We start from the raw sequence: 13,427 nt of genomic DNA on the forward strand, positions 1-13,427 counted from the left end.
ATGTCTCGAATGGAAATATATTCCCCTGAAGGGTTGAGATTAGATGGACGAAGGTGGAATGAACTTCGTCGATTTGAATCGAAGATCAATACTCATCCAAATTCATCTGATGGTTCATCATATGTTGAACAAGGTAATACTAAGGTCATTTGCATGGTTCAAGGTCCAATGGAGCCTTCATCTAGATCACAAGCTGATTCCACAAAGGCTACTATTGAAGTGAATCTTTCAGTGGCTAGTTTTTCTACATTTGAAAGAAAGAAGAGATCAAAGTCTGAAAAGAGAATGGTTGAATTAAAAGCTACATTAGAAAGAACATTTGAACAAAGTGTAATGTGTCATTTATATCCTAGAACTTTAATTCAAGTCGATGTGACGGTTTTAGCTCAAGATGGTGGACTTTTAGCAAGTGTAACCAATGCTATAACATTAGCTCTTATAGATGCTGGTATAGCAATGTATGATTATGTCTCATGTATAAGTGTTGGTTTATATGATCAAACTCCATTATTAGATTTAAATGGATTAGAAGAAAAAGATATAAGTACATTGACGATTGGTGTTATAGGGAAGACTGAAAAATTGGCATTATTAATGTTGGAAGATAAAATACCGCTTGATAATTTAGAATCTATCCTTGGTATAGCGATTGCTGCAACTCACAGATTAAGAGATTTAATGGATGATGAAGTTAGGAAACATGGAAATGTTAGAGCTTCAAAATTAGCAAAGAATTGAAGTCCATTACAGTTTGTACTATATATTTAAAAGAATTAATAGGATATCATGCATTTAAATTAGAGTTATTCGAATAAAAAGGTAATCGTATATCAAATGTAGATAAGTAGTTGACATTAAGATAATTTACAGCTAATCTTCTTTAATATATTTAAAAAAAATATAAAAAAGAAAGGAATTGACACGGACAGGAATCGAACCTGCAACCCTTCGATTTGGAGTCGAAAGCTCTACCATTGAGCCACCGCATCACCCTTAAACTAAAAAAATTCTCAGGTTTGTCCGAAGATGCAAGTTCGAAACGAATCACGTGATCATAATCTGTAAAAATTGATGGTTAACCTGTAAATGTTTTATTGATTTTTTGCAACTTGCGATTTAAATTTGAACCCTTAATGATGGTATATCTTGTTTATTTCAATTATAATATAATATATTCTCAATGAAGAGAAGTGTTTTATGATTCCTTAGCAGATATTTGTAATCTGGTTATGTATTATGTTCTTAAAGAGCTTAGCAAGGTGTATTCTGTAAGTAAACTTGTATGATAATTTCCGTTAAAAATTGATGATAAATCTAACTAGAATATTTTAAACTAAAATTTAGATTATCCAATGAACTAGTACTTTTTAAATTAAAACTCAATTATAAACATTCAAAGTCTTGATTATAGAATAGCCTAATTTCGAATAAGTGGGTCAATATCAATGATATGATAGCTATCTGTTTATAAATAAATATATACAGGTACCGCCAAGCCAAAAAGATAATAATTTATGTCTATAATAAACCTTAAATTAACCAAAGTTAGCACAATTGATCGAATAGTATGGCTTCTTCTATTAACATACTACAAACCATAGACACTTGATAGGTGATCATCTCATTAGGTAGATATCTAGATACTGCTAAAGCAATAAAGCTTATTACCAAAGCTACCAAATCCAAGATTGAATTAACTAGATCCCATTTGGTAAAGATATCCACAAAGATTATATATGATGTCTTTAGCCTGGATTTGAAGAAGTTGAAGATTCAACGTCTATATCATGCAATATTTTATAATTTCTGAACATTACTGAGAGTAAAGAAGAAAGAAAGAAATAAGTAAAGAAAGGTAAAGTTTACAATTTACAAATTTATGTTGGTGGAGTAAAACATAAAAGTACAATTTATAATTATATATAAATAAATAAATTTGTATATTAGCTACTATACTTCAAAACGCCGAAAGAAATTACCATATTCGAGAAAAAGAATTCTTAGCTATTACATTTTAGCTAAAATTAAGTAGGTTAGTAAATGACTCTAAAATGGTTGTTAGTAATAGTGGGAATACGATGAGAAATATCAAATCGCAACCTGGTTGACAGAAACGCCATGTCATATCGTTAGTATAATTAAATATCCTATTCTAGATTGACGAAAACACACCCATATCTTTCAATATATTGAGACTCTATATTTCATCCTTAATAGAATCATTCTATTACCAAAAACATTCCAAGAACTTCATAACATAAAAACAATGAATCTAATTTTTTAAATTTGTATTTACGATCCTTAAATTTTATACAGATTATGGCATTTTACAGTTTTACACATTTTGAAAGCTTCAACTATCTGTATAAAAATACTATGAAATAAGAAAAAGTCATGATAGGAAGAAGATAGATATCAAATCTAACAATACATACCCTATCTTCAATAGATTTTTAGGGTAGTTTAAGAAAAGATTAATCAAATTATTTATAGTAACTAATAGTTAGATAACCTGTAAAATAATAATCTGTAAAAATTTAATTTTAGACAAATTTTTGCAACTCGAATTAAGGCTTTGATGAATTTGACATCATCTTTTACTAAATTATACGAGTAAAGTAGTTTCATTTGTTAGTTTATCTAATATAACTAGATATATACTAGATATCTTAACATTAAAGTTGGAAATAATAAACTAAAGGCGTCTAGCATAAGGGTAGACGACTATGATAACTTTTCATTTCCATGTGAATATTCCATAGGTGATCATATGAAGACCAAATAAAAATAGTTATGATGAAAGGCTGATCTCATCTCCCAAGATTAAAATGAATGATGATGTTATTATTATTGATTCAATCAAGAGTGTCAACTGTTTCGAATAATGTTTCAGAAAGGATTACCCTTGTTGATTAAATATTGACGTATTAGGATGATAAAATATAAATACACTCAAAACATCGATGCCAAGTATAATACTCTCAATTACACTTACCTATAACGGTCACAAGAACAGTAAAAGTATCATTCAATCAATTTCATCAAATCATCATCAAAATAATAATTCAATAAAGTTTCAGAAATTTCCCTTTTATTTCCCAATTAAGCAATTTTTTGTTTTACAAATCACACTGCGAAAATTTATCATACAAAAGTACACGACCACCACTCTCACTAGTTCCAGGAACGAAATAATTCTTTCAGTGACAACTTGTTCTTGCGTGTCAAGTTTTCTTTTGAAATAAAATAGGTTTACCCCAAAGTTACTTTCTTCTTGAGAGCATCATCAATTGATATAGTAAAGGGTGATACAATATATAAAGTATCATATCAGCTGGTATTTCCAATCATCTTTCATCATCGTCTTTTTCTGGATCATTTCAACTTGTTTCGATTCGGCATTTTCATTTTTCACCTTTCACCTTTAAACAGATCAAATCAAAGCGTGTTTTTATCCTTGCAACTTTTTTTTGATTTCATTCATCCAATCAAACTAATTAACTACATCCATCTAATCTCATAGACTCATATCACAACTCCAATGTCATACCGTGGTCATAATCAATTCAACGATCAATTCAATAGAGGTCCTGCTGGTGGCGTACCACCTCAAGGTGGAGTTCCCCCTCCCAATAATATAGGTCCTGTATCATCATCAAAATCTCCTTTGGATCAATTTGAAGATTTTACTAAAAAAGTGGAAGATTTAATAGATGAACATTTCAAACCTTTAAAACCTTATGTTCCTGCTATAGGTAGAGCCTTTCTTGTGGCTACATTTTTTGAAGATTCTTTAAGAATTATAACTCAATGGGCTGAACAAGTTTATTATTTACATAATTATAGAAAAATTTGGAGATGGCTTACCGTATTGTTTTTAGTATTAAATATCATTACTATGGTTACAGCTTCAAGTTTATTAATTTTAAGAAAATTACAAACTATTTCAACTAGTGCTTTAATTGGTGTGGTTGTATTTCAAGGTCTTGCTTATGGTTTAATATTTGAAGGTAAATTTATTTTAAGAAATCTTTCTGTGGTTGGTGGTTTAATTCTTGCCTTTTCCGATTCAATTGTTAGAGATAAAAGAAGTTTAAATATGCCAGGTTTACCAATGATTAATAATCAAGATAATAAGAAATATTTTCTTTTAGCAGGTAGACTTCTTTTAATCTTTTTATTTTTAGGTTTCGTATTTTCATCAACTTGGTCAATTACAAGATTATTTGTCATTTTAATTGGGTTAATTTCTTGTGGTTCAATCATTGTCGGTTATAAGACTAAATTTGCTGCTGCTATCTTAACTCTTCTTTTATTTACTTATAATGTCTTTGCTAATCAATTTTGGAAATATGGTCCTCATGATTCAACTCGTGATTTCTTAAAATATGAATTCTTTCAAACTTTATCAATTGTGGGTGGATTATTGATTATTGTTAATGCTGGTGCTGGAGAATTTTCCATTGATGAAAAGAAGAAGATTTATTAAGTAATTCAATTCACTAATTCAGTTCTATCGAACTGAATTTATCTAAATGGTTCATAAGACCATATAAGCTATAATCATTCAACGATAGCTAAAATACATCATCATCATCATCTATTATTATTATTATTATAATTTGTATTATTTATAGCTTTGTCTTTCATCATAATAGATAATATTTATATATTTACTTACAAAAACAGCGCACGTGACTTTATTTAAATTTTTCGTAAGATCAATTTTTTTTCCCTCTAGATTGTTTTGTCCCGTAATGTCAGTTTAAATTTATGTTAGTAAGGGTACAAGAGATATTGTTATCAACATAGATTATACTTTCAATAATGGCAGGAGAAGACGATCAACCTAAATGTCCTGTGGATCATTCAGCTAGATCATCATGGATACTGAAAGCTTTATGGAGTGAACCTGACCAATCCAAACCTGAAATTAGTAATACCCCATCTACATCCATACCAACCTCATCACCATCATTAGCAAGTACAACAGCACAATCTGCATGTCCAGTAGATCATTCTACTAGAGAGGCTTGGATTAAGAATGTATCTGTTTCCACCGTAGAAGCCATCGAAGTTGATTCTACCAATAAATCATGTTCATCTGCTGAATTAACCAATACCCTTCAAGATACCACCACATCCAATATTGCCCTTCCAACTGATAGAGATATAAGTTCGATTCCTCGTACATCATCCGAATCGAATTGGATTTATCCTTCTCAGAAACAATTCTATGAAGCTATGAAACGAAAGAATTGGAATCCAGAAGCAACCGATATGAAAACCGTCGTGCCTATTCATAATGCTGTGAATGAGAGAGCATGGACTCATATTTTACAATGGGAACAACCTACTTATTCTAAGACTATAGAGCAATGTGGAGGGATAACGTTGACTAGTTTTAAAGGAGATCTGAAGAAATTAACTCCAAGAGCCTGGTTCAATTCGACATTTTTAGGATATCAAAAGCCATTCGATAGACATGATTGGACCATTAATCGTTGTGGAGTCGATGTAGAGTATGTGATTGACTTCTATGGAGGGGCAGGTCAAGGAGCAAGTTTTTACTTGGATGTTAGACCAAAGATAAATACGTGGGAAGGGTTTAAATTACGGGTGTTTAGATCTTTGAATTGGAATTGATTGGTGCTTCTTCCCTTATAGACTTTATTCATAGTTATTTCTTGTATATACTTATTCATATTTAATAAAAATGTTCATGTTTCAAATAGTGCAATCGTAAATTAATATGTATTAGATATGGATTGTTTCGATTTTTTAAATTTCTATATTTTAAAATAAATAAAGAAATAAGATAATAAATATATACAGAATGTAAAAGTAAATTAGTTTAACATATACAGAAAGTAAAGCAGATCCCATCAAGGTCATCATTGTAGATTGATTTATTTGACCGACTCTTCCCTCATCGTGGGGACTCTAACTATACTTATTGTCTACCCATAAAAGCACCAGATTGACCTAATTTTTGCATATTTTCACCAACTTGAAGATTAGTTTCAAAATATTTAGATACACATCTATCTAAACAGATAGCTTCTTGTTTAGTGACATCTGATTCATTATAAGCTTTATTAATACATTTTCTATGACATTGATTAACTAATTGATTGAACATTCCAGTAACCATGTCTAATTCAGCTTCAGCAGCTTGAAGCTTTTGTTGAGAAGAAACTTGAGGAGTTGATCCACCACCTAATCCAAACATTGTCTATATCTATTTATATGTGTATATTGTATATTTGATCAAACAGGTTTAAAGATGGCAATTTTATATTTTAACTTCCATCCATTTTTCTCCAAATGAAGTTGCGACTTCAAAAAAAAAAATCATTGATGAAAATTTATTTTTGATGATTATATAATCACTTAGTCATCAATATAAAAGGAATTATGAACCTACAACAGTTGCAAATTAAATAGTAATTATTTGTTTTATTATTACACGAATTCATTAGATATATAAAGTTAAAAAGTCATTAAAGTATGTTGTTGAATAGTATACTATTACAAACTTGGGAAAGTGAAATGAACATGACAACCCCAAAGTAATAAATTAGGAGGAACTTGACGATTAAGGGTATCAAAATCTTTCTTCTTTTCAGGACATGGAGCAGCTAAACCATGACATATAGTTATACTCTTCCCATTTAAAGAGATTGATCCACCGTAATTTATCACTCTTGAATTTATCCATCCTTGATTATTAGATATTTTCTCATTATAAACTTCACTATTAACATTATTAACATCATAATAATATTTTAAAAATTTCCAAGTTTGAGTTTGTAAATTCAATACTGGAATTCTTAAAAGATTAGTATTATTAATAGCAAACGGGAATTTAGATAATCTTGTAATATCATATTTATCAGATTCATAAGCTTTAGAATCAAAATGTCTTAAATAATCATTATAAAATCCTCCCATAAAGAAAAGATAATCACATTCTTCATTTTGATAATATAATGCTGTATGATGACATGCTCTTAATTCTGCTTCATTAAAGATAGATTCTTCAAGTTCATTTTCTTTAGTATATTTCGATCCATCATCATCATCATAAGGACTATTAAGAGGAATATCATAATAATCAAATGCATAAGTTGAAACTTTTTCCCATGTTGCAGTATCAAAAACAAATAAATAAAAATCACTAAAATATTCTGGATTTTCATTACATCCACCTTGAACTAACATAGCTTTACCTTCAAAATAATTTTCCAATTGTCTATTAAGAAGTGATCCATTGGTACTTTGACTAGTATGGAACGAAGCACCCACTGATGAAGTATTACTAATTATAGTTGAAACTCTCTTTAATTCATTATTATCAATTTCAACAGTATTTGCCCCACCACCAATATCAATTTCACATTCAACATCTTTCTTACCATTATATTTTATAAGTGCACTGGCGAAATAACCTCTTGGAGTTGGCCAATCCAGATTTTCACGATAAAATGGACATTCCTTTTCACGACCTATACCAGTAACAATGGCTTCCGATTGGAAACAAAATCCTCCACGAGTATCATCTTCTTTAGTGGCCAAATCTATTTTGATTAAATCATTCGAAGCTTTGAAAGTTTGATATCCTGTTTCTTCATCAACATCACTTACAAACCCTCCAAATACAAAGATTGACACACCCGCTAATCCTGATTTTTGAACAGGATCGGAAAATAAAAGCACATTTTCATCATCCATATATGAATTAATTGATTCATTATCACCACCATCATTAACTTTAACCGTTAATAAATCTTTGTTAGTAAATCCATTGGAATCCCCATTAGTATTGATTTTAACTTTCTTACCTACTCCAGAACCTATAGTTGAAGAAGATGAACTATGATTTGAAATAGGTTTAACGGTGATTTCAAACTTATTAGGATCAGGATTGATTACTGCAGGTGCATTGGCTCCTTTAACTGGATCTGGGGATGGACTCATATATGGATAGTAATCACCAATCACACTAGCATCAGTGGCCTTTACTTCAGATTTCAATTGAATGGCATCTTTTGATTTGATGTTACCAGTGGCAGAGGGAACGGGATTTCCTGCAGCATCAATTTGAACAGGTGAAGCGGGTCTACTACCATTTGAGGAATGTTGAGAATTAGAACGATTTTGTTTGACTTGTTTTGAATAAGTATTCTTTAAAGGATGAGTTTGAGGTGATTTGGGTGAATCCAAAGTACTAGTTTGTCTTTGATGATGATGTCTTTGGAAAATCTTTGAAGATCTTGAAAATACATTAGTCATTTTTGATACTGTACTGCTTGGAGTTGGTGGAACTGACATGGGAGTTGATCCATTATTATTAGATGGGGTTGAAACTCCATTACTAGGAGTATTACTTATAGTTGAAGGACTACTATTACCATTACTATTATTGCTAGTGTTACCTCCACTACTGCCATTATTTGAAAGAATTGGTTTTAAATTCGATACACTTGGAAATATCTTTGACATGGACGAATCAGTTGATGAACTTTGAGCGGATTGGGATGATTGATTAGTAATGCTTTTATTTAATGATGCATTAGGATTAGAAGTTGGTTTTTGAAATGAAAAAGAGGCATTTAAAGATGATGGAGTATGTTGAATTTCTGGAATATCATTATTAGTAGATCCACTTGATGAAGAATTCTGTATATCACTTAATCTATAACCAGGATGAATTGTAGGAGATAATTTTGGAGAAGCGATTGGTTTTAAAACAGGACTTATAGTCAGTACTGGGCCTAATTTTGTAGATTTAGAAGCGGGAGTTGATTTATCTTCAGGATATTTTGGTACTTCAGTAGTTGAATTTGAATTATTACTTACTGGACCTTCCGTACTCTTTGTATTTGCACCATTAAAACCATAAATATTTGATACCATACCTGCACCCAATCTACCTAATTTTAAATACCCACCTTTAGATTTTGATTGTAAATCAATTTTTGAGAATTTCAAAGTATTAATATCAAGGATATAACCATCTTCATTTAATTTAAAATTCTTTTTAATAATCCATCTTCCAATTTCATGATTATAATCAACTGATAAAGTTTCAATTTCAAATCCACCATAAAAGAAAATATGATGATCTGAAATTTGACTACTTAATAAACAATTCAAATGACCCGGGAAATCAGTTAAATTAATCGTATCCAAATAAGTTATAGTACCTCTTAAAGGATTAAATAAGTAAAAATGATTATTTTGAGTCATGAAAGGATTACATAAGATTTCTTTATTAACAAAGGGAGGTAAATCCACGGGGAAATGAACTGATATTTTATTTAAATCAATTGATTTTGGTAATCCCAAATGTTTAAAATTAGTATATTTACTTACTAATATACCACCAAAAGTATAAGTTAAATCATTATAATCGAAATGACTTTGATAACAAAGTTTTGGTATATCAGTTAATAATTTAACTTGATGTTGATCTTGTCTATAATAGTTTGGGATATTTAATGAAGTCCTTGGGATGGAATAATAACCTGAAAATGCACTTGGAGTTTCTTCCTTTCTTAAGATATCACCATGAGAGTGATCATCATCATCTTCTTCATCATCGAATTCAGGTCTATAATTGACGGTTGATGACCGTTTTGAATCCAATCCACCAAAAGCTGAATGTTCAACTTCATCTAACACAATCTTAGGAGCAAAATGATCTTGATCAAATTCTTTAGTTAAGATAGTTTTAGTACTTTTTTCATTTGATAAATCATATTTAAATACATTATAAGGTACATTCGTACCATGAATCCAACCTTTTTGATTCTTTTCTAGAAACTCAGTTTCTCTTGATTCTGGGAACTCGACTCCTTTGAATGATGGAGATGATGGTCCTAATATAGGTGATGGAGATGGAGATGATACATAGCCATTTAGACTATTTGTCTGTAGGGACGATATATTACTGACAGATATTTGAAGAGTATCAGCCATCTTGTTTGGGATAAGGAATGTCTATAAATGTGCCTATTGATGATATTGAAGATATTTGATGTTAATATGATAGATTGATGATATTAGGGTTTTTTATAATTAGTAAGGTTTAGACTATACCGTTTTGATTAATCATACAGAAAAAACGGTTGGGAACGAATCGGTATTACTCTTGCACGATCAACCTTTGATTGATGATACCTGTTTCTGATTGATTACAGTTTCTTTATCAGGACGACACTTACCTTTCCTTTCTTCAACCACTTCAATATCTGGATTGATTGTGTATTTACAGCAGGGTCAAAATTCTAAAAAAAGCTTAAAAAAATTAAGAGGGTTAGGGAGAGAGGAGGGGAATTACTTTAAACAAAGACGCCTGCATATAAAATACAGTTTTTCCAAAAAGATCGATGTATGTCGCCGGTTGAGGGCTAATTACATATTTCACGACATTATGTTGACATTTCTTGGTTTAATTATTGCAGTTTGGATGTTTTGAGCGATGAAGATCATTAAAACAAGAGAGATGGATCTGCCTGCTAACACCTCGTAATTTAAGTAAAATGGGCAAAGTAATTAAATGGTTAACTATTGTATGGTAAAATGTAACCTCATGAACTATTATTGATCGACTTGTTTAAATATTAGAATTATGTCATTAAAAAAATGTGTATTTGTTCATAATCTCATGTTTTTTTGTATTATATTATATTTCGTTCTATGTATTCTGTATAATATGCCATACCCACTATCTATCCCTATGTAGATCGTTATCAGTACTTAGTTATTTATTACTGACTCGACCCAGATAGTTATATTAAAATGATGGTCCGCCCTTTTTTTGTGTGTAAATTCGTATTCGTATTCGTGTAGGATCCGCAGTTTCCGTATACTACTCCGAATCCCCAAAGTCCCTCAATGTTATCTAGTCTATACATTAGGACTTAACATATCTGCTTTAACTAAGGAATGAATCTAGAAATAGTTATCAGTTAGTAAAAATGTTTTGATCTATGTTTCGCAGTTACACAATTACAATGATAATAATTATAATTAAATTACCACTGTAGTCATAACTGATTTCAATAATTATACATACATCTTGAATAGAAGCATTGATAAATTGTCTCACTTCTAATGCTAACCACACTTTAACCATACTTGACGCATTCTCATTTCTTAAGATATCTCTACCTTCTTTCAGAACTCCTAATTGTCTTAATACTGGTAATGAACTGAGAGAATTTGTTAGTAAAATTTTTATAATGTTCTTAATTTGAAATTCCCATTAAATAAAAATAACAAATCAATCTACTATATAAAAAACATTGAAATGTCATTTTCAGTAGGGAATCCAAATAAAAGTGCATATACAAACCTTGCAAATAAATCTAATTCAGGATCTAATTGTCTTCCAAGTCCTTCTAATAATAAAATCGCAACTATAACGGTAATGAAATCTCCTTCCATTCTAACATGATGATTTCTAACCATATTTAAAACTTGATCTAATAAATCTCCAATACTAATATTACCTAATGTAAATGTTCTTTCTTTCATTCTATCAACTAATTTCTCCACTTTTAAAGCAAAGATTTCTTTATTTATGGCCGTATCTGGTGTTCTTGATCGTTCAATCATTAATTCTCCTGCTCTATATCCATCAAATTCACTTAATGATCGGAATAAATCAATGAAATTAATTCGATCCACATGATTTAATTCAGTAACTAAACCCACATCAAGAAAACAAATCTCAGCATGATATCCTTCATCATATAATGTCGATAATTTCGTACACCATGCTTCGGAATCATCCCCTAATTTTAATAATTCATTGGTGATTCGATTGGTTTCTATTTCATTCGATGATTTCACAATCTTATATTCTCTCTCATGTTTAAATAATTCATTCTTATAAAATCGAACCATCATATTACCAGGATGTAAATCAGCATGCACAAAATTATCAAGAATTAACATTTTTAAAAATGCATCTAATCCTTTATCACTAACTTCTTTTGATAAATTTTTACCGAAATTCTCAGTCAAGGATAATAATTTACTCATAGGTATAGCATGAATGAACTCTTCTACTAAGATATTCCTGGTAGTGAAGTTTAAATATGGTTTTGGGAAATGAATATCTAATCTATTTTTAAAATTAGATCGGAATTTAGTTAAATTCATAGCTTCAATTCTTAAATCCAATTGTAATCTCATTAATACTGAGAATTGTTCAACTTCTTCTGGTAATGATAACCATTCCATAGTAGGGATGACATTAATGAATTCAGCAAAGAACTTCATGATTTTTAAATCTCGATTTATCTTAATTTCAACTTTGGGATGTAACACTTTTATCGCCACATATTGATTTGAAGTTAAAGGATCATTCTGTTCAGTAACCAAGATCTTCTCTAAGAATGGTTCATGCGCATGATCGAAAGATTGTAAGCTTTTCCTTTCCTCACTTCGAGCTTGATTAATGGCAGTAGGAGATAATTTCCCAATATAAACTTGAGCAATAGCTCCTACACCAAGAGGAGTTTCATTAAATTCATCAAATATTTCATCAAAGGGTAAATTTCCAAAACTTTCACTAATGATTATTTTAGTTTGTGAAAGGGAATGAGGTTTAGCATTTGAATGCATCGACCCTAATTCATCACACATAGCTTTTGGAAAAATATCAGTTCTTGAAGCTGCCCATTGGCCTAATTTTATAAATGATGCTCCTGCCATTTCAGCTGACCATCTTAAATATGCAAACCAAAGTTTAGCTCCTGATCGAATCCGTTCTGTCAGATTCTTATCTCGTATACGTCTTCCAAAGAAACATATAGGAGAACTTATTAATACTGGTAAGAAGATCGCTGATAATTCAAGAAATCGAGTAAATGTAATCAATGGATCAAGAATATAATCCTCAACAGTGAAATAAACATAATATATCACTCCTAGTGAACCATTTAACAATTGTCGTCTATAATTGTCATATTGTTGCTTTTCTTCTTGTTGTGATGCTTCAAATAATCCCATTTTATAAGTCTCCAGTTGTTTATTAGGTAATAATTCATGAATACTGGTATCTATCGCATGAATATCATTCGATATTATCCCTTCCATCCCAAACCCATACTTATCATATATGACGAATGTAGAGTATGTCACAAACCCACTGGTGATACCAATCCCGATGATTCCAAATCGAATGAATGAAGATCGAGGTATGGACATAATGGGTCGTTTGGGAAGATTCAATTTAGGAAATGTACTCTTCGATCGCACAATGATCGACTTGGATCTATTCAACATGCTACTGCCATACCGTATACTTGGTATTCTCTTCGGTATAATGATATTGAACTTTGATGTGAACATTTCAATCTCTTTCTTGTTCTTGTTATATGATGCTGGTTTATTGATGACTCTTCATGAAA

The 13,427-nt window shown here is 30.5% G+C and overlaps 6 protein-coding genes and 1 non-coding gene across 7 annotated transcripts; 3 read left to right on the plus strand and 4 right to left on the minus strand. All coding sequences in view use genetic code 12, as the record gives it.

Moving 5' to 3' along the window:
- Positions 1-738, plus strand: DFJ63DRAFT_311539 (exosome non-catalytic core subunit; the record flags this gene model as incomplete). Its single annotated transcript, XM_064905781.1, has 1 exon — positions 1-738. The coding sequence occupies one exon, from the start codon at positions 1-3 to the stop codon at positions 736-738; it is 738 nt and encodes a 245-aa protein (XP_064763545.1).
- A 179-nt stretch (positions 739-917) lies between these two features.
- Positions 918-989, minus strand: DFJ63DRAFT_t56. The gene has a single exon. It is a non-coding gene; the product is annotated as a tRNA-Trp (tRNA).
- Positions 990-3,541: 2,552 nt separating this feature from the next.
- Positions 3,542-4,489, plus strand: ERV29 (Erv29p; the record flags this gene model as incomplete). Its single annotated transcript, XM_064907917.1, has 1 exon — positions 3,542-4,489. One exon carries the CDS (start codon positions 3,542-3,544, stop codon positions 4,487-4,489), a length of 948 nt encoding a protein of 315 aa, XP_064763546.1.
- A 338-nt stretch (positions 4,490-4,827) lies between these two features.
- Positions 4,828-5,646, plus strand: CYT2 (cytochrome c1 heme lyase; the record flags this gene model as incomplete). Its single annotated transcript, XM_064907918.1, has 1 exon — positions 4,828-5,646. One exon carries the CDS (start codon positions 4,828-4,830, stop codon positions 5,644-5,646), a length of 819 nt encoding a protein of 272 aa, XP_064763547.1.
- A 307-nt stretch (positions 5,647-5,953) lies between these two features.
- TIM10 (protein transporter) lies at positions 5,954-6,232 on the minus strand (the record flags this gene model as incomplete). Its single annotated transcript, XM_064904887.1, has 1 exon — positions 5,954-6,232. One exon carries the CDS (start codon positions 6,230-6,232, stop codon positions 5,954-5,956), a length of 279 nt encoding a protein of 92 aa, XP_064763548.1.
- Positions 6,233-6,531: 299 nt separating this feature from the next.
- On the minus strand, positions 6,532-9,984 carry DFJ63DRAFT_311542 (uncharacterized protein; the record flags this gene model as incomplete). Its single annotated transcript, XM_064905782.1, has 1 exon — positions 6,532-9,984. The coding sequence occupies one exon, from the start codon at positions 9,982-9,984 to the stop codon at positions 6,532-6,534; it is 3,453 nt and encodes a 1,150-aa protein (XP_064763549.1).
- Positions 9,985-10,914: 930 nt separating this feature from the next.
- On the minus strand, positions 10,915-13,224 carry DFJ63DRAFT_283994 (uncharacterized protein; the record flags this gene model as incomplete). Its single annotated transcript, XM_064904756.1, has 3 exons — positions 10,915-10,959; positions 11,084-11,219; positions 11,363-13,224. 3 exons carry the CDS (start codon positions 13,222-13,224, stop codon positions 10,915-10,917), a joined length of 2,043 nt encoding a protein of 680 aa, XP_064763550.1.
- Positions 13,225-13,427: the final 203 nt, after the last annotated feature.

The sequence above is a fragment of the Scheffersomyces coipomensis genome, assembly GCF_036884675.1.
Source record: "Scheffersomyces coipomensis strain NRRL Y-17651 chromosome Unknown DFJ63scaffold_2, whole genome shotgun sequence".
Lineage (NCBI taxonomy): Eukaryota > Fungi > Ascomycota > Pichiomycetes > Serinales > Debaryomycetaceae > Scheffersomyces > Scheffersomyces coipomensis.